General features: G+C 34.6%; 4 protein-coding genes and 2 non-coding genes across 10 annotated transcripts; 4 read left to right on the top strand and 2 right to left on the bottom strand.

Annotated features, from left to right (window-relative positions):
- Window positions 1-250: 250 nt before the first annotated feature.
- On the bottom strand, window positions 251-3,038 carry LOC141661836 (uncharacterized). The gene is made up of 3 exons (XM_074468843.1): window positions 2,976-3,038; window positions 1,778-1,938; window positions 251-1,303 (listed from the first exon to the last, which is right to left on the bottom strand). Exon 3 carries the CDS (start codon window positions 1,181-1,183, stop codon window positions 422-424), a length of 762 nt encoding a protein of 253 aa, XP_074324944.1. The 5' UTR covers window positions 1,184-1,303; window positions 1,778-1,938; window positions 2,976-3,038; the 3' UTR covers window positions 251-421.
- Window positions 3,039-10,506: 7,468 nt separating this feature from the next.
- LOC141661835 (cyclic nucleotide-gated ion channel 2-like) lies at window positions 10,507-14,063 on the top strand. Its single transcript, XM_074468842.1, has 8 exons — window positions 10,507-10,692; window positions 10,982-11,597; window positions 11,788-12,003; window positions 12,096-12,412; window positions 12,579-12,690; window positions 12,806-13,042; window positions 13,159-13,245; window positions 13,356-14,063. The coding sequence occupies exons 1-8, from the start codon at window positions 10,646-10,648 to the stop codon at window positions 13,860-13,862; spliced, it is 2,139 nt and encodes a 712-aa protein (XP_074324943.1). The 5' UTR covers window positions 10,507-10,645; the 3' UTR covers window positions 13,863-14,063.
- Window positions 14,064-15,448: 1,385 nt separating this feature from the next.
- Window positions 15,449-17,091, top strand: LOC141662066 (UDP-glycosyltransferase 708G1-like). The gene has a single exon (XM_074469118.1). It carries the CDS (start codon window positions 15,582-15,584, stop codon window positions 16,962-16,964), a length of 1,383 nt encoding a protein of 460 aa, XP_074325219.1. The 5' UTR covers window positions 15,449-15,581; the 3' UTR covers window positions 16,965-17,091.
- Window positions 17,092-18,018: 927 nt separating this feature from the next.
- Window positions 18,019-18,090, top strand: TRNAQ-UUG (transfer RNA glutamine (anticodon UUG)). Its single transcript has one exon. It is a non-coding gene; the product is annotated as a tRNA-Gln (tRNA).
- Window positions 18,091-19,730: 1,640 nt separating this feature from the next.
- Window positions 19,731-19,802, top strand: TRNAQ-UUG (transfer RNA glutamine (anticodon UUG)). The gene has a single exon. It is a non-coding gene; the product is annotated as a tRNA-Gln (tRNA).
- Window positions 19,803-19,922: 120 nt separating this feature from the next.
- On the bottom strand, window positions 19,923-25,098 carry LOC141661833 (uncharacterized). Of its 5 annotated transcripts, none has more exons than XM_074468838.1 (5): window positions 24,956-25,098; window positions 24,717-24,789; window positions 23,985-24,240; window positions 23,155-23,785; window positions 19,923-22,263 (listed from the first exon to the last, which is right to left on the bottom strand). In XM_074468838.1, the coding sequence occupies exons 3-5, from the start codon at window positions 24,210-24,212 to the stop codon at window positions 20,303-20,305; spliced, it is 2,820 nt and encodes a 939-aa protein (XP_074324939.1). In that variant the 5' UTR covers window positions 24,213-24,240; window positions 24,717-24,789; window positions 24,956-25,098; the 3' UTR covers window positions 19,923-20,302. The 5 variants fall into 5 exon arrangements, with proteins under 5 accessions (XP_074324939.1, XP_074324942.1, XP_074324940.1 ...); XM_074468841.1 differs by having other exon boundaries at window positions 23,985-24,235; XM_074468839.1 differs by lacking the exon at window positions 24,956-25,098 and adding an exon at window positions 24,872-24,890.
- Window positions 25,099-25,870: the final 772 nt, after the last annotated feature.

Raw genomic sequence — 25,870 nt, 5'->3', positions numbered from 1 at the left:
ATGTACCTCGAAAAAAATCCTAAAAATGTTCACTTTTTCTTTTGGTTCATTGTACATTATATTCCTCATACTTTCTTTCAACTGAATTCAGGCATATCAATTTGCTAATTGATATAGATATGCACAAATATTATAAAGTAATAATACTAGTGTCACAACCATTACACCTGCTGGCGGCGCATTATTTTCTATGAAAACTGTCAAAACTGAAAAACACAAATACTGTCACAAGCACAATAACAATAGGATCTGTATACCAACCAGCAAAAAACAAATATATTCAATCCATCACTAATACAGAGTACAATACTGAATGATCCTTGAATAAACACCAAGTAATAAAATACAAATTTTAATTCACAAAAAGTATACCATATTATAGCGCCACACTATACAAACAGAGCTAGTATGTGTACGAGTCTCAGTTGATTATCTCCTTCAGCAGCCAATCCAAACTAGGATATGAAAAGTACAAAATGAGAAAAGATGGGATTGCGAAAAGGACTGTGATCAGTAAGTACAACAATATGATGGCTGCACTGGCGGGTATGACATACAACACTATCAGGAGAAACATGAGTACCAGCGGAAATTTGGTTGTCAAATTGACTATAAAAATCAGGGACTTGTGCAAGGAAGAACTTAAGCTTCTCATATTGAGGTAATTATCCACGTTTCGAGACGTGGATGATTCTGATTGACGGCTCTCTTCTGATTCCAATTCTGTGTTTGCTGGCCATCCAGCATGGCCATTATCTCCAGGATAGACAGAACTAGATTTTCCTCTATCACCATTTCTGCTCTCAACCATCCAAAGGAGAAAATAGTTTTTACGCGGGAACTTAAGGTTACCCCTGTAGATCAGACGGACGGACAAGAGGTTGCACCACGGACACGAGATAAAAAGTGGAAGCTGTACAGGTGTAGTGGGAAATTTTACCACAGCCCATTGCAGTCCGAGGATGCAGTTTTTACAAAGCGTGTGACCACACCATAAAACATAGGGAACATTTTCCACAATATTAAAGGATTCCCAGCATATAGGACACTCTAATCCCTCTTCCCTACTTGTACACGAAGACAATTCATCATCTGAGAAATCCAGAACATCTGTTCTGTGCTTATGAGAGTCATTCTTCAAACCATTGTTACCAGCTACACAATTGGATGCGAAATTCCACATGTTGGTAGCTGAGGTGAGTATGCTCCAATAAACAGCAGAAACTCCCGATCTAAAAGAGAGAGAAATCCAAGTGACAGTCGTCTGCAAGTAGGCCCTCCATACTACAATAATAGACAACACCTGAGCTTAGGCACATGGAAATTTAAGTTATTTTATAATATTATATGCTATTTAGAAATCTATAAAAAGATAATTATTTAGGGTTTATATTAGAAGCAAATATTATAAAACAGTCGTTTGGTCTACGCTAATACAAATTGGCCCAGAAATCACAAGTCATTGGGGCTCAATACAAATGTCTTATGCTTTGATTCCTTGAACTTATGATCTTATTTGAATCCTTAAAGCATTCTTCAAACTTCAAATATAGATTCATATCATACCCTAAAATGTTTATATCATGACCTAGATTTAATAGATCGATAACGTGTAGTAAACATCATCTGGGTGGACAGAGGAGCACAGTAGATTAGAACAAACGCCGCTAGTATACATTTATTTAATGCTAACATTTTCGAATAAAATTACAAGGTCAAAATTTACACTCGGCAAGTAAAATAAAATAAGAACAGATGCCAGAATTTCACCACCTACAAAATATTGCCCCTTGACACAATCACCCTTGCAGGAAGAATAAACACCACTGGATCTTCGAATAATGGTGACCCACCTACATAAATATTGCCCCTTGACACAATCACCCTTGCAGGAAGAACAAACACCGCTGGATCTTCGAATAACGGCGACCCACCCACCTACAAAATATTGTCCCTTGACACCTAAATCACCCTTGCAGGATAAGTCTAAAGATAAGGAAGAGCTTCTAAAGAAATTGTGAAAATCTTAAAAATAAAAAGTGACAAATGAAAAGTTAAAGAGTCTTTCACTTCCTGCACTTCTTTTTAAACCCACACTAACTCTCTCTCCTAAAATTTTAAGTTAAAAAATTCAAAATTTGCAATCAAACCGCAATTAAAATCCTAGAAAGGCCCAAAACTAATCTAATATTTTATTCAAATGGAAAAAATACAATTATATATTTCATAAACAAATATCTTAACCCTTAAAGATGTTTGGGCAAGACAAGCCACGGATATGTTCTAATAAATCTTGACACCGTGATTGGCACCCCGTCCCCCGAGAGGCCCACTCCATGGCCATCCAAGGGCCAAACATTTGGAGGACCCAGCGTAAACCCGAGATTAATCCCTTGGCAGCCAATTGGCAAAATTCTAGGTTCCCCTCCTCCAGTTAGCGACATTATTTATATTATTTTTACGAGTAAACTAGGAGGCTCTTGCTCTCCAGTTTAATAGTACAAATACACTTTCATTTTTAAGTAACGAGAGCAAACGTAAATCTAACACGATATCTAAAATTTACTATAATGCCCAGTCACATTAATTATGCAATACATCAAGGCCTAACAGATTAGAAATCCTCTAATATAACCTGTCTCTCATAAATGAAACATAAAACAATCTCAAAAATAGCTCCATCAATGCTACTACAACAATCGAAAGTAAAATTTAGCTTCTATTCGCCGACTCATAAATAGAACTCATCATATCCAACTGAATGCAACTGCTAGTACACTTAAACAGTTAAACATAATAACAGAACATACAACAAACTTAAAATTGGTGACTTAATCAAACTTAAATTTAGGTCAGAAATATAAATATCAAATCAGAAACAATAAGCAGCGTAATAAAGATGAACAAAATTGAAATCAATCGGGTCAATTAAAACATAAAAAAATGTAGAAATTGAGTATGAGATTGATGATTACCGCGATTCGATGCTAGGGTTTGAGAAGCGGAGCTGCTCCACAGAGAACGAACTACAGTGGTGCCTAAATGCTAATGGCCTCTGTTTTGTCACTTTCCTATTTTATTATTCTATATATCCCAAATTACTCTTTTATATATCTTTTTGCTGGTGTGCTAGTATTTTAACATGACCCCCCCATTATTCTAAAAGTCATGGGGATTAATAGTTGTTTGGAGGAAATTCAACTGCATTACGCGAAAATTGGGTCAAAAATTGTTATTTGAAAATCGGTCGAAATTCGGGAATAATTGTATTAATCAGTCAAAAATCGGGTTAATTGGTCGAAAATCGGGCCTGTGATAAAATTGGAAAATTCTTTTGAAAATTAAGAAAAATAATAATTTCGTATACATATTTACAATTTTAAATGATTAAACAATAAATTTTTTTAATTTTTCATCACAAATTAACCTCAATTCATAAGTAAGATCTTAAGAATTATATTTACTTTAATAATATCCAATATTTTAAATTTATTTATATAAATATTTATAAAAATTATATATGTATAATCAAAATAGTAAAATATTTACATGTATTATAAATTATAAATAAAAATAACATTAAATTAATTCCGACTAATGACCTGATTAATCCTCAATTACCCGATTAATCCCTGAACGGTGTCTCCACTAACTAAGTTCAATTCCCGCTTGTTACAATACTGGACCCACCAGTAAAAGAATAATTTAAAATGTTTAATATTTGAAATTTGTATAATTTTTTACTGAACAAATAGATAATATTATTTTAATCAAACTGAGTTACTTTTAGGGAATTTATCAAAATGCATATATTTTTGAACTTACTTAAAAAATACGATTAAAGTTGCATGTTAGGATACCCGCGAGCTTGCTTTTGCTTAAAGTTGCATACGAGTTTGCAAATGATGTATTTCATGTTACATATAAAATTGCAAATACTGCATGTAAGATTGCAATGTATTTTAAAAATATTTTCTGTAATTTGAGTATTTTTGAAAAAACCCCTTACTCTTTTTTTTTTTTTAAAGAATTTTATCAGGTCAAGTTGATGATTGCTAAAAGTTTAACAAAAATACCGAGTTTGATATTTAGTAGAGTTTTATTTTATTTATTTAAGAAAAACGAAGATAATTTAATAAAAAATAAAATCACACTGTATTTATAAAAGTGATCGAGTCGAATAAATATAAAACAGATCTAATCGTTTGTTTTTATACAAATACAATCAAGTAGTATTTTATTGTTTTTCATTTCAAATGTTATTTAGTTAAAGTGGAGTTACAAAAAATGCAATTTATTATACTAGATTTATATTTTATTATTTATAGAAGTGTTATTCACAACATTATTTTCTTGCACTATCCTCTTATGTCTTGAGTTGTATTTTTGGCTTTGTCATCACCCCTTTTATGTCAAATTTCATGAATGTCAAGCTTTCCTGCATATTTTCGCATTCCCTTCTTCCTTAACAGGCCCAACTAGCCTCTCGAGTAGACCTGGTAATTGGTTCGTGTCTTATACTTTCGTGTCGTGTATTTTCGTGTTCCGTGTACTTAAAGGACAAACACAAAACCGACATGTTTAGCGTTCGTGTACATTTGTGTTCGTGTACTTTCGTTACGTGTCATTTCGTGTCGTGTATGTCGTGTTAATTGAATATTAATATATATTAAATTTAATATTAATATAAATTAAAATATAAAAAATTTAGGTAAAAAAATTATAAAATATATGAAAAATATATATTCAGATCTCATATCTATACAATATAATGAAATCAAATAATATTTTAAAAATAAATATGATTACATTTATTATAATTCTACATATATTCATAAAAAATATTAAAATTTAATTATAACATTTATTTATGTCGTATATTTCGTGTCGTGTCGTGTACTTGAAGGTTAAACACAAAACCGACACTAAATCTCGACCGTGTACTTTCGTGTTTGTGTACTTTCGTGTCGTGTAAGTCGTATCATGTCCAAAATGGCCCAAAATCTATCAATCTGGAAAAATGACATTTTTTATCACTTGAAAACGCATTTTTTTATATACGTTTCTAAACAACGCAATTTGTATTTAAGTTTATATTAATTTAGAATATAAAATAAATTCTACAAAAAAATTTAAAAAGATGAATTTTGAAAACGCATTGAAAAAGACATGTTTATGATTCAAACGCATAAAAAACATGAATTTCCAAACTAAGGACGCATGAGAAAAAGGTGTTGCCTTTAAATTTTTCCCAGCTTGAGGCCCAATAACACGAGCACTAAAATTTCAGGTTGGTTAATAAATGCAAGTTTTATTTGTTTTTATTTGTGATATTAAAGATCATTTCTTCAACTTGTGATATTAAATGCAAATTTTATTTGTGTTTATTTGTCGTGTACAAAAAATGCAATTTACTATACTAGATTTATATTTTATTATTTAGAGAAGTATTATTCACAACATTATTTTCTTGCACAATCCTCTTATGTCTTAGAGTTGTATTTTTGGTTTTGTCATCAGTTCCTTTTATGTCAAATTTCATGAATGCCGAGCTTTCCTGCAGTTGGAAAATAGAGTATCTCTCTCAGCATTGTGCAAGTCACCGCACACCAAATGTGGAAAGTCCTAGGTGTTGTTTATTTCATTAGTTTTTTTAAAAAAAATCTTAGAAAATAGAAAATAGAAAATTTTGAATATCTGTTCAACTTTCATTTTTTCTAAAATAAAAACTAGAAAAATGGAAAATACGGTTTTCTAACTTATATCTAGGAATGGAAAAACTTTAGAAAACAGCTTTTTATTGTTTTCATAGAAAACACCCACGTTCTAATCTAATATCCACATTTTAACCCTAATATATACACATTCACTACCTTTTTAATAAGATATGCATAATATATTATTATATTATTTTTTAATGGAAATACATGAATATTTTTAATAGTAATACAATTATTATTATTAATATTAATACATTTGTTTTAAAATAAAGACAAAACAAACTCACATAAGATTTAAAAGTTTTATATTAATATAGTAATCACAAATAAATTGCTAACATAATAATACATAAAAGTTCATACATATACAAATATTGAAAACTATATAAAATATAATTAAATAATTTAAAACAAGTTTTCATAATATAATTTTGTTGACAATAGCATTATTATAATTGTTCATTGATCGCATAAAAAAATTATATATTTGAAATTGAGAAGTTATATATATATATATTCTACTTTTTTGCTTAAATTAATTTGAAACATGTTTTCTCATTTTTCAATAGTTTTATTAGAAATAGAAAAGTGAGAAAATTTTAGAAAATTGGAGAACAAAAAACTGAAAAAAAAATCTGTAAGTAAATAGCCCCCTTGGGAGTTCAAACATATTAAAGCAATGCTATCAGCCATTGACGGGTATTGACCCTTTTTATCACAATTTTAGAAGAAATAGCCAAAATCTCATAATCTGAAAAATTGCCTTTTTATCACTTGAAAACACATTTTTTTATAAATATTTCTAAACAACGCAATTTGTATTTAAGTTTATATTAATTTAGAATATAAAATAAATTCTACAAAAAAATTTAAAAAGATGAATTTTGAAAACGCATTGAAAAAGACATGTTTATGGTTCAAACACATAAAAAACATGCATTTCCAAACTAAGGACGCATGAGAAAAAGGTGTTGCCTTTAAATTTTTCCCAACTTGAGGTCCAATAACACGAGCACTAATATTTCAGGTTGGTTAATAAATGCAAGTTTTATTTGTGTTTATTTGTGATATTAAAGATCATTTCTTCAACTTGTGATATTAAATGCAAATTTTATTTGTGTTTATTTGTCGTGTACAAAAAATGCAATTTACTATACTAGATTTATATTTTATTATTTAGAGAAGTATTATTCACAACATTATTTTCTTGCACAATCCTCTTATGTCTTAGAGTTGTATTTTTGGTTTTGTCATCAGTTCCTTTTATGTCAAATTTCATGAATGCCGAGCTTTCCTGCAGTTGGAAAATAGAGTATCTCTCTCAGCATTGTGCAAGTCACCGCACACCAAATGTGGAAAGTCCTAGGTGTTGTTTATTTCATTAGTTTTTTTAAAAAAAATCTTAGAAAATAGAAAATAGAAAATTTTGAATATCTGTTCAACTTTCATTTTTTCTAAAATAAAAACTAGAAAAATGGAAAATACGGTTTTCTAATTTATATCTAGGAATGGAAAAACTTTAGAAAACAGCTTTTTATTGTTTTCATAGAAAACACCCACGTTCTAATCTAATATCCACATTTTAACCCTAATATATACACATTCACTACCTTTTTAATAAGATATGCATAATATATTATTATATTATTTTTTAATGGAAATACATGAATATTTTTAATAGTAATACAATTATTATTATTAATATTAATACATTTGTTTTAAAATAAAGACAAAACAAACTCACATAAGATTTAAAAGTTTTATATTAATATAGTAATCACAAATAAATTGCTAACATAATAATACATAAAAGTTCATACATATACAAATATTGAAAACTATATAAAATATAATTAAATAATTTAAAACAAGTTTTCATAATATAATTTTGTTGACAATAGCATTATTATAATTGTTCATTGATCGCATAAAAAAATTATATATTTGAAATTGAGAAGTTATATATATATATATATATATTCTACTTTTTTGCTTAAATTAATTTGAAACATGTTTTCTCATTTTTCAATAGTTTTATTAGAAATAGAAAAGTGAGAAAATTTTAGAAAATTGGAGAACAAAAAACTGAAAAAAAAATCTGTAAGTAAATAGCCCCCTTGGGAGTTCAAACATATTAAAGCAATGCTATCAGCCATTGACGGGTATTGACCCTTTTTATCACAATTTTAGAAGAAATAGCCAAAATCTCATAATCTGAAAAATTGCCTTTTTATCACTTGAAAACACATTTTTTTATAAATATTTCTAAACAACGCAATTTGTATTTAAGTTTATATTAATTTAGAATATAAAATAAATTCTACAAAAAAATTTAAAAAGATGAATTTTGAAAACGCATTGAAAAAGACATGTTTATGGTTCAAACGCATAAAAAACATGCATTTCCAAACTAAGGACGCATGAGAAAAAGGTGTTAGCCTTTAAATTTTTCCCAACTTGAGGCCCAATAACACGAGCACTAATATTTCAGGTTGGTTAATAAATGCAAGTTTTATTTGTGTTTATTCATGATATTAAAGGCCATTTCTTCAACTTGATATTTTGGACCATCATTATTCTCGGGCACGTCAAACCCAGTCTTCAGTCTTCTTAAGAACAGTCGAAGTGAAAAAATCATCATGAGTGTCGAGTTCCTACTGAGCAAGGTTATGAGTCATACAGAAATCTTCAATTCTTATATTATCACTAGATAACATTTTCATGGAGTTCAAGGATCACTCGCTCTCCATCATTCTCAGCGGTGCAACAAATAACTAGCTCTGCAAACAATGGCGGACCTATTACCAGGCCAGCATTAGTTTAGCCAACCGGTATTCTGTTCTATATTTTAGTCGACCATTGTACATAACAGGGCTGGAGATGTTCTTTTGTCATCAGTATGAACATACTCGTACAGAAATATACTTCATAGGAAGATATTTCTGTTATTCAAGAAAGTTTATCATCTAACCGAAAGATATGTAAGATACCCTGAGATACCTTCAACTAGAGAGGAGAAACGGGGTACGGAAGCTGAAATTGACTCGACACATTTAGCAAATAATACACTTTCTGGCTTTGCTTTACACACCACGGATCTATAGAACTAAGGTGACCCATCCCAATTGTAACTTTGTTAGAATTCCCAGCTGTCATTCTCAAGTATTTTTGTGCAATAATTTCAATTCCATGTAAACACTTGCTGCTATTTTGGCCAGTTATCAAAATCTTGCCAGCAAAATCTCGAATAAGCAACGAGACAAGAACATCTCACATGCCACTCTACACATCAGCGACATTCTGCTCAGAATTCAGATCTTTTAATCTTTAAGAGAATTGTTAAAATTATGTTATCTCTAGCATTTTTTGCCCTGCTGCAGAATGAGGGGTAACTGGTAAGTTTATTTATCCGGTCTCATTTTCGTGTTCAAGATCGGCTCATTTAAGAAAACGAGCCGAACTGATCCCGAGTTTTGTTCACGAACGGCTCTATTCATTTACAGGCCTACGTCTACTTATGGTTGAGTTTTGTTCTACAAAACAAGACATTATTTTGAAGTTCCGGGTGACCTCTGAGAATTACTGATAAATCAATTTAATTAGCTGTTTCGGAGTCCTAATTCCATAGTTATTATAAGGCACCAGGTTGACCCTAACTATAGGCGAATAAGTCTTGTGCCTAAGGCACCCGGCCCAAAGCTCAAGGGCCCCAAAATTTTTGACTTCCTTGTATATAAATTTGTCAAAAATGTGGTGTTTTGCTTATGTACGTTAGAGCCTCATAAACTGATTTTAACTAAGGCTCCCTCTAGCTCAGGTCCGCCCCCGGATGATACATAGGCTAAAACGGAACAAGATTGGGATTGTTACCTGTGCTTATATGTGCACGATGTGGAATGCTTTTGGCCACTCATCAAATTTCACTTGCAAGTTATGGATAGAGATGATAATGTATGCTTCAACCTAGTTGTCCAGATGCCAAAGCCAGCTTCTGTTCCTAACAGAGATGCCAAAACTATCACTGTTTGAATCGGAATTGATCGACATGTATCATTACTCTATAAAAAAAACCGACATGATTTATAAAAATTTAGAAAATAAACGCGAATACAATACATTTATGAAGAAAACGCAGAGATTTCATAATTAATATGAAGACAAAGCCAACTTAACTCTGAATCGAAAATTTTTGTATCCTTGTTTTTAATCTTCGAAATCACTAGACATTTGATTCTAAAACTGAAGAGATAAGCTCGTAACCTCTTGAGTTATCTCATCTCTCATTGTTAGGTTTACGGCTAAATAAGTGTTTTTAGATTGTATTAATGATGTTTAATGATTCGTGTCAAATGTTTGTTTAACTAGGCATCATGATAGTTAAACTGCATATCCGCGGGTAAATAGTTTAGTCGTATCGCTAGGCAACCCAAAATATTTCCCAAATGACGGAATCTAAAAATAAGTACTCCCTAGAACTTAAATATGTTTACGATCTACTTTTATGCTATGTTACTTAGAATCTTCATTTGACATTCGAGTACCCGTGTCGGACACTCGACACTTGGATATGGACATTCGGATTTGGACACTTATTTTACGTAAAAAAAACATGTATAATTTTCAAAGTGTTACCGAATCCGATACTTCGACTCGTATCTGTGTCGGACACTTCTAACCGAGTCCGAGTAACCTAGCTTTTATGTATAATTTGTATTGAGTACTCTAACTTCCCACACATTCATCTTTCGTATAGTATAAATTGATCATTATTTTCATATACTGTAGATTTGTTCTTATATATCCACCACACTTTCATTCTGACCTCCCATGTTCTCTTCTTCTTCTTGGGCCTCACAGATAACACAAGTTCTATCAAAATTTGTATACTATTCCATGAAGTTTAGCACTGATCTCTTCTCCCAATCATGCCTATCTCCACTCCCCACCTCCCTACCTCTTCTTTCCCCTCAAGGTCATTCTCCCCTCACCCTTGTATACGAGACCGGAGAACTGCGAGAACTAAAGCACCTGCACGACAAATTTATTAGTTCTCGCAGTTCTCCGTATCTCTGTTCAAAACACCTTGAGATTTTAGAAAAAACTGATAATATGACGATATTAATATAAAAAAAAAAAAAATAGTTCTCACAGTTCTTCGTATCTCGGTTCCAAACACCATAGAGATTTTAGAAAAACCGATAATATGACAATATTAGTATTTTCTTTTTGTCGCGGTTGATTAATTTATGCTAAAACTGCAGGTTATTCTTCAGGCGCCCTGCTCAGTCGAACAGCGACGACGAAGACAACACGGGCAGTGGCGCAGAGTGCTACGCTTGCACGCAAGTAGGCATCCCTGCTTTCCACTCCACATCATGTGACCAAGCTAACCAACCGCAATGGGAAGCCTCTGCGGGGTCTTCACTAGTCCCAATTAGCTCCCGCCTCGACCTTAAACCTACTGCAGCTGAACTTCGAGGTCCTCGTCGTCGTCGAGACTCAGGACCGTTCGGAAGCGTACTTGATCCCAGAAGCAAGCGTGTGCAGAGATGGAACAGAGTGTTTTTGCTGGCACGTGGCATGGCCTTAGCTATTGATCCTCTTTTTTTTTACGCTCTTTCTATTGGTCGATCAGGATCACCCTGTTTGTATATGAATGGTGGCTTGGCTGCAATTGTGACCGTGCTTCGTACTTGTGTGGATGCTGTGCATCTTTTTCATCTCTGGTTGCAGTTCCGGTTGGCTTATGTGTCGAGGGAGTCTTTGGTTGTTGGATGTGGTAAGCTTGTCTGGGATGCAAGCGCTATAGCGGATCATTATGTTCAATCTCTTAAGGGATTCTGGTTTGATCTATTTGTTATTCTACCGGTTCCTCAGGTAATTTAGCCTAATGATTTTAGTCGTACTGTGAATGATTATTATTATGACATGTTGTACTATCACTAGTTTGGATTCTGTCGCTAGTCATTGATATGATTACAGAGGTCTAGATTGTTTTAGAATGAGATGTTAAGTTCTGCATATACTTGTTGAACTCAAACTTTTTATTTGTTTGTGTAATTTTCAGGCAATATTTTGGTTGGTGGTTCCGAAATTGATTAGAGAAGAGAAGATTAAGTTGATCATGACAATTCTTTTACTTATGTTCTTGTTCCAATTCCTTCCAAAAGTCTACCATTGTCTTTGCTTAATGAGAAGAATGCAGAAGGTTACAGGCTATCTGTTTGGCACCATTTGGTGGGGTTTTGCTCTTAATCTCATAGCCTATTTCATTGCTTCTCATGTGAGTTTTCTTCATTGTATAGTTCTCTACCTATATATCAACTTAGGTGTCTGTCAAATTCGATTAAAATTGGTCTACCTTTTCGCCAATAGGTTGCTGGAGGATGCTGGTATGTTCTAGCAATACAAAGAGTAGCTTCATGTCTCGCACAACAGTGTGCAAGCAAAGCCTCGTGTAACCTCTCTTTGTCGTGCTCACAAGAGGTCTGTTACCAGTTTTTTCAGTCTGCAGATGCTGCAGGATATCCGTGCAGTGGGAACTCGACTATGATGGTCAATATCCCACTGTGTTTAGATGCTAATGGACCATTTCGGCATGGTATCTACAAATGGGCTCTCCCTGTCATTTCCAGCAACTCGATTACTGTCAAGATTCTTTATCCTATTTTTTGGGGTCTAATGACCCTCAGGTAAGCAGCAATAGAACTTACCTCCTTTCTTGAAACTGCAGTTTTGTATGTTCTAATCATAAATCTTCATGGTTGCTAATCACCGGGGTTTTCCAAAAGGTTACTGAAACCTTTCCGTAGCCAAATACAATCCTTGAAAGCATAATAACATCTGGGTTACTTGCAGTACCTTCGGAAATGACTTGGAACCCACAAGTAATTGGCTAGAAGTTGTATTCAGTATAGTGATTGTGCTCAGTGGTTTAATGCTCTTCACATTGTTGATCGGAAACATTCAGGTATAGTTCAAGTATTGATATTACTATTTTAGATTTTCAGCATACCATATATAGGATTCTAGGTAACAATGCTGTACTCAAGATGCAATTCTAACAATTTGGATGGAAAATTTAGGTATTCTTACATGCCGTTATGGCAAAGAAAAGAAAAATGCAGCTTCGGATCAGAGACATGGAATGGTGGATGAAGAGAAGACAGTTACCTTCTCAATTGAGACAAAGAGTTCGTCACTATGAACGCCATAAATGGGCAGCCATGGGCGGTGATGATGAGATGGAGCTGGTTAAAGACTTACCAGAGGGGCTTCGACGTGACATCAAACGATTTCTTTGCCTAGACCTTATAAAAAAGGTAACAGATTCTGTAAATCATAATGATCAGTCTCATCCAGATTATGTAGAATTCTAGATCACTTATGCGAAGAAACCTATCTTATAGTTAATTTGATTATCGTATCTATGTTTTAGGTACCTCTGTTTGAAACTTTAGATGATCTTATTCTGGACAACATATGTGACAGAGTTGTGCCCCTCGTCTTCTCTAAAGATGAAAAGGTGAAAAAAACATGGCCTTCTAGTATATGACATTATCTTTGAAAATTTATCATCTTTACAAAAGCAAAAATTAAGAAAGTTTGCTGTTACCTATGAAATTCATATGACAGATTATTCGAGAAGGAGATCCAGTACCAAGAATTATGTTCATTGTCCGTGGTCGCGTGAAGAGTAGCCAAAATCTGAGTAAAGGTGTGGTAGCCACAAGCATACTTGAACCAGGAGGCTTTTTGGGTGATGAACTCCTGTCATGGTGCCTTCGACGCCCGTTTATGGACAGACTACCTTCCTCTTCAGCCACATTTACATGCATTGAGTCCACAGAAGCATTTGCACTCAGTGCAAATAATCTTCGATACATCACTGATCACTTCCGCTACAAGTTTGCAAATGAGAGGCTTAAGAGAACAGCTAGATATTATTCATCAAACTGGAGAACCTGGGCAGCTGTAAATATACAGTTGGGTTGGAGGCGTTACATGACAAGGACTAGGCCTCCGATGAATCATGTAACTGCAAATGGAGGTGGTAATGACAGTGGCAGGGACAGCGAGCAGAGACTCCGACAGTATGCAGCAATGTTCCTGTCTCTCAGGCCACATGACCATCTTGAATAAAAGAAATCTGCAATCAGTTTCATTCAATTTTAAATATATCATGTCACGATTAGAAACCCCTGGTGATCTAAAGGGTGACATGAATGTGTAAAATATGTATCAGGCATTCAGTTCATTGATCAAATAAATATGGAAAAAAGTTATGATCTTTTCACTGACAGAATAAAGAGCTTAAATGTGTGCCTTGTGGAGTTGTACTCAGAGTTGCTCGATTTTTCTCAAATGTATAGTTACGTTGATGTGTACATAAACCGCGTTGAATCAAGAACAACGTCAGCATATCAAAAACTTAACAGAGCTAATACTTATGTAATTTGCATCCCTAATCCACTAATTCTCCCTCATCCCCCCTGAAAGAGAACTCATAATCAAATTTAGTACTGACAAGCCTCTTCGGATGAGCGCCTGTTCTATATCGGTCCACATAATTTTTGTTTGATTACTATGTGATATAAAGTGAAATGATTGTTATATAACAAGTTGAGTATTCCATTTGAATTTAAGTTAAAGTCTGGAGAAACATTAGTGATTAGTCAGACACTCAGACAAGAAGCTGGCAAAGTTTTAGGAAGAGACCACATCAATATGTCCTACTCCTACCTAATAAGACATTGTTTTCTTGTTTTCTCTTGAACTGAGACTAGAATGAAATAATTCATCTTGCTGTGAAAGGTAATATAGATTTATTGAACTAATATTAAGATGTACAGAACTCATCTGAGCCACATAAAAATCCGAAATGCACAATTAGTAGCCATCTTGTTCAGACTTTACTAAGACTGAAAGGAAACTAGTACAGTGACTCGTATGAATACGAATCATCAACTTACCCTCCTTGCACTGGTACAACAAGCAGCATTCATCGGCATGCTATGATGTACACAGCGGAACCAGAATCTTAGAAGATTCGAGGCTAAAATGCAAGACTATAAAAGAACAGTAATTATAAGCTTTATTAACAAGTTCAGCCGGGGCTTCAGCCTACCATGCTCTACTCTTGGTTCCTGATTGGTATTTATTTCATGTTCTTTCACTATTATAACGGAAGAATTCATGATTCTTAAATCAATTTAAATCAATTATCCATTAAATTGAGAATGAGCTGGTGAAAATTAAGATGCTGTATATTATTACTGTTTTTTACAGAAATGTTGAAAGCAACAACGGTTTATTGGATTATAGGGACATGATCACATTCTTCACCATTTCCACATTTCAAAGCATTCTTTTATGTTTACGGAATTCTACTTATATCGGTATAGACAACATTTCATGATGTTACTTGTACAATTTACGGAATTATTTCTATGTATATTGATATAGATAACATTTCACTAGTTCATTATGTTACTTATACAACTTACTGATTTCCGAAAATGGAAGAAATTAACTAAAAAAGTTAAAAAGTGCAATCGAGTTCAAAACACATACGTCTTACTTTAAAGAAGCTAGAGTGCCAGCAGAGTTCAAAACAGACGTCTTACTTTGGTACATCGAATGATGGAGACAAGTTTGCCAGTAGTTTGTAGCTTGGGCTGCACGAAAATTGACAGAATTTAATCTCAGAAAATTCAGATTAAAAATTTAACTAGACTATCATACAACAGAGAGTTCCAAGTAAAAGCTAGTTGCCAGGTTTGACTAATTAGAAAGCTAGAATCTTGTACATTCTCATAAATTTCTAAATTAACACAGATCAATTACATTCTACGAAGAAAAATGGCGAATTCTGATGACCAAAATTGTACTGCTCATGTAGCTCTGATTCCCAGCTCCGGCATGGGACATCTAACACCCTTTCTTCGTCTAGCTGTTTCACTCGTATCCCACAATGTTCAGGTCACTTTGATCACCGCGCATCCAACAGTCTCACTAGCTGAATCACAGACTCTGTCTTGCTTCTTTTCCACTTACCCTCAGGTTAAGGAATCACAACTTCTACTCAACACATTTGATGCCCCTTCCGAGGACCCTTTCTATATTCAATATGAAGCCATTCGTCGATCTTCTCACCTTCTTTCGCCCATACTATGTTCTCTATGTCCATCTCTCTCTGCTCTCATCACAGACATGAGCTTAGCCTCTACCATAATCCCGGTGACACAAGCCCTTAACCTCCCTAATTACGTCCTCTTCACATCATCTGCCCACATGTCAACACTGTTTCTGTCTTTCCATGCCATTGCTGGCTCAAGAGGAGAAAGTGACCATTTTACAATTCCAGGTATGCAGCCTCTACCGCTATCTTGGATTCCCCCGCCATTACTTTCTGAGAAGGATAGCTTGTTTAGGACCCAATTAATGAAGAACGGAAAAGCAATGCTGCAAGCAGATGGAATACTAATCAATACATTTGAAAGATTTGAGCAAGAACCATTGGCAGCACTCAATGCTGGTGAAGTGCTGACAAGGTTGCCACTAGTGACATCCATAGGGCCATTTGCACCGTGCAGTTTCGAGAGGAGGCAGCCACTAACATGGCTTGATGATCAACCAATGAATTCAGTTGTGTTTGTAAGCTTCGGGAGTAGGACTGCCATTTCAAGAGAACAAATTAAGGAACTGGCTGATGGATTGCTGAGGAGTGAGTGTAGGTTTATTTGGGTAGTGAAGGAAAAGAAAGTTGATCGAGAGGATGACAAGGTATTAGATGAGCTGGTTGGCGAGGAGTTTATGACCAAGGCAAAAGATAAAGGATTGGTGGTTAACCAATGGGTGAATCAAGAGCAGATATTGAGTCATCCAGCAGTTGGTGGGTTTGCAAGTCACTGCGGATGGAATTCTGTGACTGAGGCCGCATGGCATGGTGTTCCAATTTTAGCTTGGCCGCAACATGGGGACCAAAAGATGAATGCCTATGTATTGAGCAGAGCAGGGCTAGGCATATGGGCTGAGAATTGGGGGTGGGGAGGCGAAATGGTGGTTCAGGGGATGGAAATCAGTGAAAAGATTAGAGAGGTTATGGATAATAACCTCTTAAGAGCACAAGTGATAAAAATCAGAGAAAATGCTCGAGCAGCAGTAGCAGAAGGCGGGAGTTCCCACGAAGGAGTAACTAAACTAATCCAGATATGGAAGAACAAGTCAGTTCAGACACTTTGATTCACCTATCAATTCTACAATTTGTTATCTTGTTGCATTGTTGAACTTCAATAGTGTCATAACATCTATAGTTTCAAACAGTCTTTTACAAAAGCTCATTAATCAAATAAAAGGATTTGTAAGCTAATGCACACATTTCAAACTATAATGCAAGTAAGGATGTAATGTTACAGTGCAGGCAAGAAAGACCTCAATAAAATGACATCAAACTTATCCTCTATCCAATAAATTTTTTAGGAGATCTGGTGGAGAATTATACACTGAACCACTGTCTTATACCTCCAAAGGATCAAACAACCATGTATCGATGATCACAAACGGGATTACTGGCCTGGGAATATTAATTCCTGACATAACCATTAAAACTAGCAGCAGTGAGCATAAATATATTGACATGTATTATAGTTGCATAACCAGTGAGGTTTCCAAACTCTACGTAATCTAAAATATATTTCAACACCAAACCACTCTCAATTCACCTAAGAATATACTAATAAAGGCATATCCCAGTGTTGCAATGGACTCGTTGAGGTCCATATCCCCTCCCCTGTGTGGAAAAAACATTCGATGTGAAAGTAACTTCCTCTTTAGGCAATTGGAGAAATGTTAAAGAGGTCAATGTCAGCATGGTTTGATCCTAAGCAACTATGGATTACAGTATGGATATGAATTGACTTGTGACTTGTGAGACAATGAAGAACAAATTGGAGAACCGAAACACGAATTACATGGACCAGAACAAGTGCGCCTACATGACAGCTTCTTCCATCAAACGAAGATTCAAAAAATAAAGAATGTAGCCAATAATTTGAAGACAAATAAAGAGATTAGAAAGACGTGGATTCGACATTAAATAAATATCATCATCACTCGTAATTTATCATCATATCCTGCAATGTGAGTTCTTTGAAGCCATAAGTACAAAAACAATATCCTTAACTTGTTTATGCTACCGTGATTTGTCACAAACCTTGAACGTAAACAATCTCAATAGTCCAAGTCGGCTAGGTACTTAGGTATTTAATAGTATCCTGAAGATTTGTCAACATCAAATGGTTCTATGGTGTAGTGGTTAGCACTCTGGACTTTGAATCCAGCGACCTGGGTTCGACTCCCGGTAGGACCTTTTTTTGTTTTTCTACTACTGATTTTAGATCACAAAATTTACTTCGGAAGCTAATAATGCACACATTTTATAATACAATGCAAATTAGGATGTCATGGCACACTGCAGAGTTTTTGGATGTTTACATATGGGCATACTAATTCAGAATACAAAGATGAAAACAAGCAATAGATTGTACACAAATAGGGGGCATTTGGATCAGTGATGGAAATGAGTATGAGGGGTATGGGAATATGATTGAAATCGTACCCCAACGACCCAACGGGCAAGAAGAGTATTAATTTTACCATCCAATGGGAATGAGGTTCTCATTCCCAACCATCAAATTTCCAATCCAAATACTATCATTTGGGATTGAGGTTCCGATTCTCGTTAACCGGCCTCAATAACCACGTAACCACGAATCAAACACCCTCATAATCTATCTATACTATAGCTCTATAAACAGAGGAGGTAAAGTAACTTTCTCTTCAGGCATCAAAATAAATGTTAAACAAGTCAATATCAACATTATTCATCCTAACTAAGCTTTTCAAGTTTGCATTACGGTATATATGCACACTAAAAAAGGCCAATTGAACAACACTTTTGAGACCAGACCACTCCAGCTCATTTGATTAATGGACACATTAAACAGAGGAGGTAAAGTAACTTCCTCTTCAGGCATCAAAATAGATGTTCAACAGGTAAATATCAACATTATTCCATCCTAACTAAGCTTTGCAAGTTTGCATTACGGCATATATGCACACTAAAAAATGTCGTACTAATCGCATAAGACTCACACATAGCATAAATCTGTTACAATATTTATATAGGTCATGTTCCGCTACATTATGTTTTAGCCTATATATCAACAAAAAATCAGAAAAAATGACAAAAATAGCCGATTTTTGAAAAAATTTAACAAAAATAGTCATGCTGAAAAAAGTGGTTAATTTTGGCCGATTGAATACTTCACTGTCAGTTGGGTATCCCAATTTGTATAAGATACTCCACTGGTAGTTGGGTATTTCGTATATGGGATACTCCACTGTCAGTTGGGTATCTTGTATAAAGTGGATACTCCACTGACAGTTGGGTATCGGCTAAAGTTGGTCAACTTTTCAGAAATCGGTTATTTTTGTCAATTTTGTATAAAAATAGGTTAAATTTGTCCTTCACCCAAAAAATCACCGGTCACAATTATGCAATCACCAACTTGACACTATATAACAGATCATTTTGACGAGTTTATACTACGTACTTGGGGGCATTTTTCTCGTATATGGATTAATTTATGATATAATGATACAACTAACCAAGTATGCACCTAACAGCTTCTGATTCTACCAACAAACCAAGACATTAAAAAAACAAGGTTAGACAGCAACAGTTAATTTTAGATAAACAATGAATTAAGAAACAGAGATTCGTAATTAACAAATAATATACATAAAAAAAGTAATTATGCTTAATTAATCCTGCATGTTTGAGTTAATGAATTATCTCCCACATGACCTTCTTTTCCTGTTCTTGAATTCCATGATCATTTGTCATCGATACTAAAACCCTAAATTTAATTTATATGTTGCCAGGTTGAAAATAAGAAGTATATTATAGTGTATTATTTATTTCAAGAAGTCTTTTAAACAAGAATCGGTTCTATGGTGTAGTGGTTAGCACTCTGGACTTTGAATCCAGCGACCTGGGTTCGACTCCCGGTAGGACCTTTTTTTTTCTTTTTTTCCCCTCCCTTTTTTTTTACTTTACATGCAGTGTTATGTATAAGTAGATGGTAAAATATTTAAAAAGTATAAAGAAAAAACACAAGAAAAGTAATAATATCACTATGTCTTATGACTCCATGTAACATGTATTACACTCAGAAACTGAAAAGTTGTCAAGTTTACATTCCTGAAAAGGACTCTTTAATTATTGACCACTCTCTGAATAAATTTCTAAAGAACATAACAATGGACATGTACAGCAATGACTGCAGAACTCAGCTAACTAAACTAAAAAGAACACTTTGAAATGAACTGAAAAGGTGGTGCAACAAGAGAACTTCCCCAGGTCACTCATCCTTGTACTACTTTAGCCAGCGTAACTAAGGAATTCTGATGGGATCCAATGCATTAGTGCTGGTATGACTGCACCGCACGCTGCTTGGTTTGATTCTTTACTCCAAGCTTGACTGTCATTTCTAAATCAGAGATTCCGGGGTTTTGAATCAACAATTTAAATTAACAGAATGATTAGCAGAGCATCTCTGTCTTGGAAGACGGCGCGTCCTCTTTCCCCACCCTTTTAGATTTCTATCCACAACTTCCAATTCCCTACAAGTAGGCTGCTGTACTGGTGGAGGCAGGCAACTTAATGTTGCTGGTTGTGGAGGAGCCAAATCTACCAAACGCTTCCTCCCCCTACCATTTCTACCGGCTCTCCTCTGTGAGAAACTTGACTGCCAAGTCTGACCTGAAGCTTTAAAAATCTCTTCAATGGTCTGCAGATCCTCGGTGACCTCGCGCCTTGACAGAGAAACAAGACCAGGCAATATGTCCCTCTGAAAGTCCCTGAGCTGCCGTCCCCTTCTTGCTTGTCTTTTTCGGCCCCGTTTTGCTATTGAAGTGACTCTTGTATCTTTGTCTTCACAATTGTCCAAAATATATGGCTGAGTACAGTAATCTTCTACCTTGGTCTCTTGCAAATTTAGGGTCATAAACTCAAAGTAGTCCATGCCTTGAGGAACAGACTCCTCTTCATATGTATCATCCGTTTTAGTTAAACCAACTTTGGTAATCTTACTCTCAGGATCACTTCCTTCGTAAGAAGAAATAACCTCAGACAACCACAGGAGGCGTGTAGGAGGCAAACCTTCTGTGGGCTGACAAGTAGAATCAAGAAGAGCCAACTGGGATGATGAGATGCTGATTATTGCCTCTGCTGCAATTCTGGAAAGTTCGTCATACTTGTCATCTAATGAGACTGCTGAGCCCTTCTCAGCTTTCTTCTCTGAAAGATCTGTTCCAGAGGAGTCATCAGTAACAGACCCAATAACTGCACGAGCCTCCGAATCAATCTCTGTCGCTGGAATATTTACAACGGCAGCAGGAACAGACGGTATTGATGGAGTTTCTTCTTCATCTAGAGTCAAATTTAAATCTATTTGAGGTCTCGGAACAGAAAAATGATTATGCGGTCCATAATTTGCAATTGAGCATGTCTCTCCATGCTGGCTTACAGATTTAATGTTTTGGGTGAAAACTTCGGAGGATCCGTCACATTCAAGGTTGGACATATTATGAACTGGTTTGGAAGGACAAAGTGGAGAAATTAAAACTTTCGGAAAGCAAGGCACATCAACAGTAGGAATACCCGACATTTTACTGCTATTTCCGCCGTTGCAATTAGCAGCTCTTTTTCTTTCAGGGTCAGAACCACATGTCGCTGACGTGGAGTCCATAAAAGGACCCTTTGTAATTTTAGCATTATTGAAGAAATGGTGAGAGCGAGTCTGCAACGAGTCCAAACTCATTTGATACATGATTTCTGTTTTCATCTGTTTGTCAGTACTATGATTTCTTGAATCTTCAATGACAGAATCTTGTCGGGCAACCACCTTGTTCTGAAAATTGCTCGCAGCTGCAACATAAGTATTCAAATCCAGATATCCATGATGTTTCACACTTGATTGAGAACCAAAAGAAATTGCACTCTGATGTGATGCTCCAAGGTTAGATCCCGGACGTAGTTTCAAATTATTAGTGATCTTGTCTCCGGAAAGATCTGGCATCTGCGTGGCAGAACTAGGAGGACTCCTAGTAAAAGGAGACATGGTGCGATGGCCATAATTATCCTGAGCTGACACAGTATTGCGGGCCGATGCACTGCATATTTTTCTTCTAGGAGAAATACAAGAAAGCTCAGAATCCATAGCATCAGACCGTTGAATAAGGGGACGTGAACTAGGTGACTGGCAAGTATTAGTGGATATATTTTGGTTTCCACCAGAAACTTGAACGCCAAAAATTGTTCTCATTCTCTGAGGCGCTTCATTGCTTTGATCACAGACGAATAATTTGAAAGGGTTGTGGTTTTCCCTGGGATCAGCTTGTGATACTTCAAAGAATGTAGATGGGCACTCATCAGTCATCTTACCAAAGGAAGTATGTTCATCTAATCTTGTGTGCCCTGAAAAGAGCAGGATCAGATTTGTTATCGACAGATAAGAATTAAATGCCAAATAACATAGTTAAGTATAAGTACAACTTCCTACTGCAAGCTGAACCTCCAGAGATAAAAAAAAAAAAATTAAAAATAAAACCATAGTTTCACGAAACAATCATATAGTCTTAGATGTGCTATACATAAAGCTTTTAATTACTGTTAAACTGCGAAGATAATAAATAAAAAGGAAGGAACGTTAAAGACTTTTTTTCCCAGTTTCTGTATAAAAAAATTAAAGGGAGAGATGAATAAAGGGGTGAGAATTCTAACATAATGCTTGGAGCTTTTTGTTTAATTCCAATCTAGGCATCAATATATCATAGAAATAGAATCAATTATTAGATCATATAATTAAGTCTTTCATATTCAAGTAAAATATAGACTACCGAAACAATAGTTTCAATTTCTGCTTGTAAATGCCACCACCAAGCATCAATTTAGTCATGTTTCCACAAGTACTCGTTGGAAATTCTGTCTCTTAAGTAACGAATCACTAACAAACCAGTAGAACAGGTAACTAGCTAATTTATCTTGTACAAACAAGTAGGCAACATGTTTCTTCCCCCTTTCTATCTACTGCAGTGCTGTTCAATACATAATGTTGTAATATAATGACTCCTCTTTATAAGGAATAGGCGTGCCCAAAAGTTTGATTAAAAAGTTCAGATTTGAGCCTTTAACTCTTCATTTCTATCTAAATAGACTTTGCAAAGCTTGTAAATATGGTCATCATAGGGTGGTAGACACTATTCTTTTTCTTAAAGTGAAATAAATTTAAGTAAAAGCATGACTAGCACGAAGCAGGATATATCATATGGCTAAAACAAAAAACAAAACCTACTAAAATATCCATACCAGCTTTAGAATTGTAAGTTAAGTGCCAATTTCCATTCCTGACACTCTCTGATTGTACAGTGCTGAAAACATTCCTTCCATCCTTTTCTCCAAGGCAGCTATGTATATCCCGTTCTTTTATGTCCTCCCTGAAATTGACAGATATATCTACATTCCTCACAGGGTCTCTAGCGGATAATTCCTCGAGCCATATTGGTTCGTTCAAGTCAACTAATTCTTTGTTTCTCTTTGAATTCAAAACAAATCTACTATCATCTATATTTCTTTGGCCGTTTGAAACACCTCCAGGACAGAAATTCATGTCCAATTTAGATAAAGATGAATAATTTTTCTCTACGAGGAAACTATCATTCCTTTCCACTCCACAAAGTATTTTTCCCTGTTTTACTTCATCATTCACTTCTTGTCCGAACATTTTTTTCTGAAACATGTATTCAGGCTTGGGAAATTCACAGTCCTTCAACTTCAAGTGTGTCATCTCATGGGAGGATATATTATTGCCATCTTTCTGCAGAGTAAGTAAACCAGGTTTAGTTGTTTCAGCAGGCAACAAAGATTTGTGTGATTCTCTCCTTCCAAGCTCATTCATCAGCTCCCTCTGCCTTCTATAAAGGCGGTGGAGTTCTTGAAGCTGGAAGACAAATGGCATTCAATGGGTAAATAGGAAGGAACGTGATGCACGACAAATCATTTCAATGGGTAAATAAGAAGGAACATAATGCACGACAAATCATTTCTAATACCTAAATCTTTATTTTTTAAAAGAAATCAGTTCTAATGACATAAGAAAAACTTTAATAATTAAAAAAACGAAAGTGAAGCAGTCATACCTGTTCTCTGAACATCGATTCATGCTTCAATATAGTTTGCCTCACATTTTCTTTGCTGTACCCTATACATCGATCCACAGTTGAACTTGCCAAGAATGAGTCATTTACTTGCCCATTTTGAAAGCTTTTGCCTTCATCATAGACTGCCCACATCCCATTGCCTGCATTACTAAGATCCCTCGAATAATATCCAGGAAAGTATGCCTTGGAATGTAATTTAGTTCCCATTCCTGCAACGAGAGCGAGGACCCCTGAACTGATACAATAGTAAACGAATCAATAATCAATCAATCATAAAGCATCTCAATTCTACAACTTGTAACAGCATTAAAACTGACTCCTTTACGCATTTAACTGATAAGAGCCACTAAATCTTTTTCTATCAACAACTAACAGCAAATTAAGGAAACCTAATACGAGGTTGACTTCGGAACTCATTAGTACTAAATCTATCTTACCAAGGCCTAATGAAGAAAATCTAGAACCCAAAACTACATACACACACAAATACATCAAGAATAACCAAACAATTACCCATTAAACAAAATTCTCCAAAACCTTGATCAAGAACTAAACATCTTGCTTAAAGCACAGATTTTTATCATACCATAAACATTATACTACAAAATCAAGATTAATTAATCACAGAATAACACAAAAAAAAGCATGAAATTTACCAATATCAAGATTAATAAATCACACAATAACACAAAAAAGAAGCATGAAATTTACCAATATCAACAGGAAAATCAAGAATCAGTAGCAGAAAGCCATGAAAATGAAGAGTCTGCAATTGGGTCAAGCTCTGAAAAAGATAGAATTATAAAGAATTATACAAAAAGCCCATGAATTGTATACAAAAAAGATGTAAAATACTAGTATAATACAATCAAAGTGGATGACTTTCACTGTCACAATTGAACACAGAGAAAAGTATTACTAGTAGTAGTACAATTTAAGACATAAATTACAATGATCTAGTGGGTCAGACTCTGATCAGCTGCAGACACATATAATACTCTCTCTCATCACTCTTTATCTCTCTAGAAATCTAACAGTGAGGAAATGGACAGGCATAAAACAAACAATGACTTAAAAGTTTGTCAACAACCGTTGTCTCACAATATTATTCTCTGTACTGTATCTATAATTTTATATTATTAGTCTTTTATATCTCTTTGGGCTGAGGTATAGATTTACAATTCATCGGATGGTTTTTAAAAAATCGAATAATTTATCGATAATTTATCAGAAATCGATTAAATTATACAAATATTTTTGGTCGAACTTTGAACGATTTATCAGCGATTTTTGTAAAATCGAATGATTTCTATAACCATGGTTCCCACCAATGCCTAATAATTGAACAAAATGTCATTTTTGAATGTTAAATGATCCAAAATGTCACTTTTGAATGTAATAGCCCAAAATGTCACTTTGTAACGGTAATTCATCTTACGTTTTATTTTTTTAATGCAAAACGGTATATAGTGTGTCGTTTTGGTACTTTATTTTTTTATAATATGCAAAACGTTAGTTGAAGTAGTGTTTTAACTCAAAACGGTACATCATATAGCATCTTATACCAAAATATCTACCGTTTTGCGCATAAAAAAATCAAAATGTCAAAACGTTATACGAAGTACCGTTTTATGTCTTTTGCATAAACGTTACACGATGTACCGTTTTGAAGTGACATTTATGGTCATTTTAATCCTCAAGTGACATTTAAAGCCATCACCCTAATAATTTAATAAAATATTTTGGATGTGTTTTAAAGCTCAAAACAATGAGATAAGTTTCTTGATTTTTTTTCATTTAAAGGTCCATAAATATATGGGTATTTAGTAATGAGATGTGTGTATGTATTATGTATATAAATAGTG

The sequence above is a fragment of the Apium graveolens genome, chromosome 5, assembly GCF_009905375.1.
Source record: "Apium graveolens cultivar Ventura chromosome 5, ASM990537v1, whole genome shotgun sequence".
In the NCBI taxonomy this organism is placed as follows: domain Eukaryota; kingdom Viridiplantae; phylum Streptophyta; class Magnoliopsida; order Apiales; family Apiaceae; genus Apium; species Apium graveolens.
This window is presented reverse-complemented; position numbering and strand designations above follow the sequence as displayed.

Excerpts from the sequence above, each read along its gene's own strand:
- LOC141661836 (XM_074468843.1), bottom strand. The coding sequence starts at position 1,183 with ATGTGGAATTTCGCATCCAATTGTGTAGCTGGTAACAATGGTTTGAAG.
- LOC141661835 (XM_074468842.1), top strand. The coding sequence starts at position 10,646 with ATGCCTATCTCCACTCCCCACCTCCCTACCTCTTCTTTCCCCTCAAG. Across the intron at positions 10,693-10,981 it reads ACCTCTTCTTTCCCCTCAAG|GTTATTCTTCAGGCGCCCTG; the intron begins GTCATTCTCCCC and ends CTAAAACTGCAG. Across the intron at positions 12,413-12,578 it reads TGGGGTCTAATGACCCTCAG|TACCTTCGGAAATGACTTGG; the intron begins GTAAGCAGCAAT and ends GGTTACTTGCAG.
- LOC141662066 (XM_074469118.1), top strand. The coding sequence starts at position 15,582 with ATGGCGAATTCTGATGACCAAAATTGTACTGCTCATGTAGCTCTGATT.
- LOC141661833 (XM_074468838.1), bottom strand. The coding sequence starts at position 24,212 with ATGGGAACTAAATTACATTCCAAGGCATACTTTCCTGGATATTATTCG. Across the intron at positions 23,786-23,984 it reads AATCGATGTTCAGAGAACAG|CTTCAAGAACTCCACCGCCT; the intron begins GTATGACTGCTT and ends TTTGTCTTCCAG. Across the intron at positions 22,264-23,154 it reads AACTTACAATTCTAAAGCTG|GGCACACAAGATTAGATGAA; the intron begins GTATGGATATTT and ends TGCTCTTTTCAG.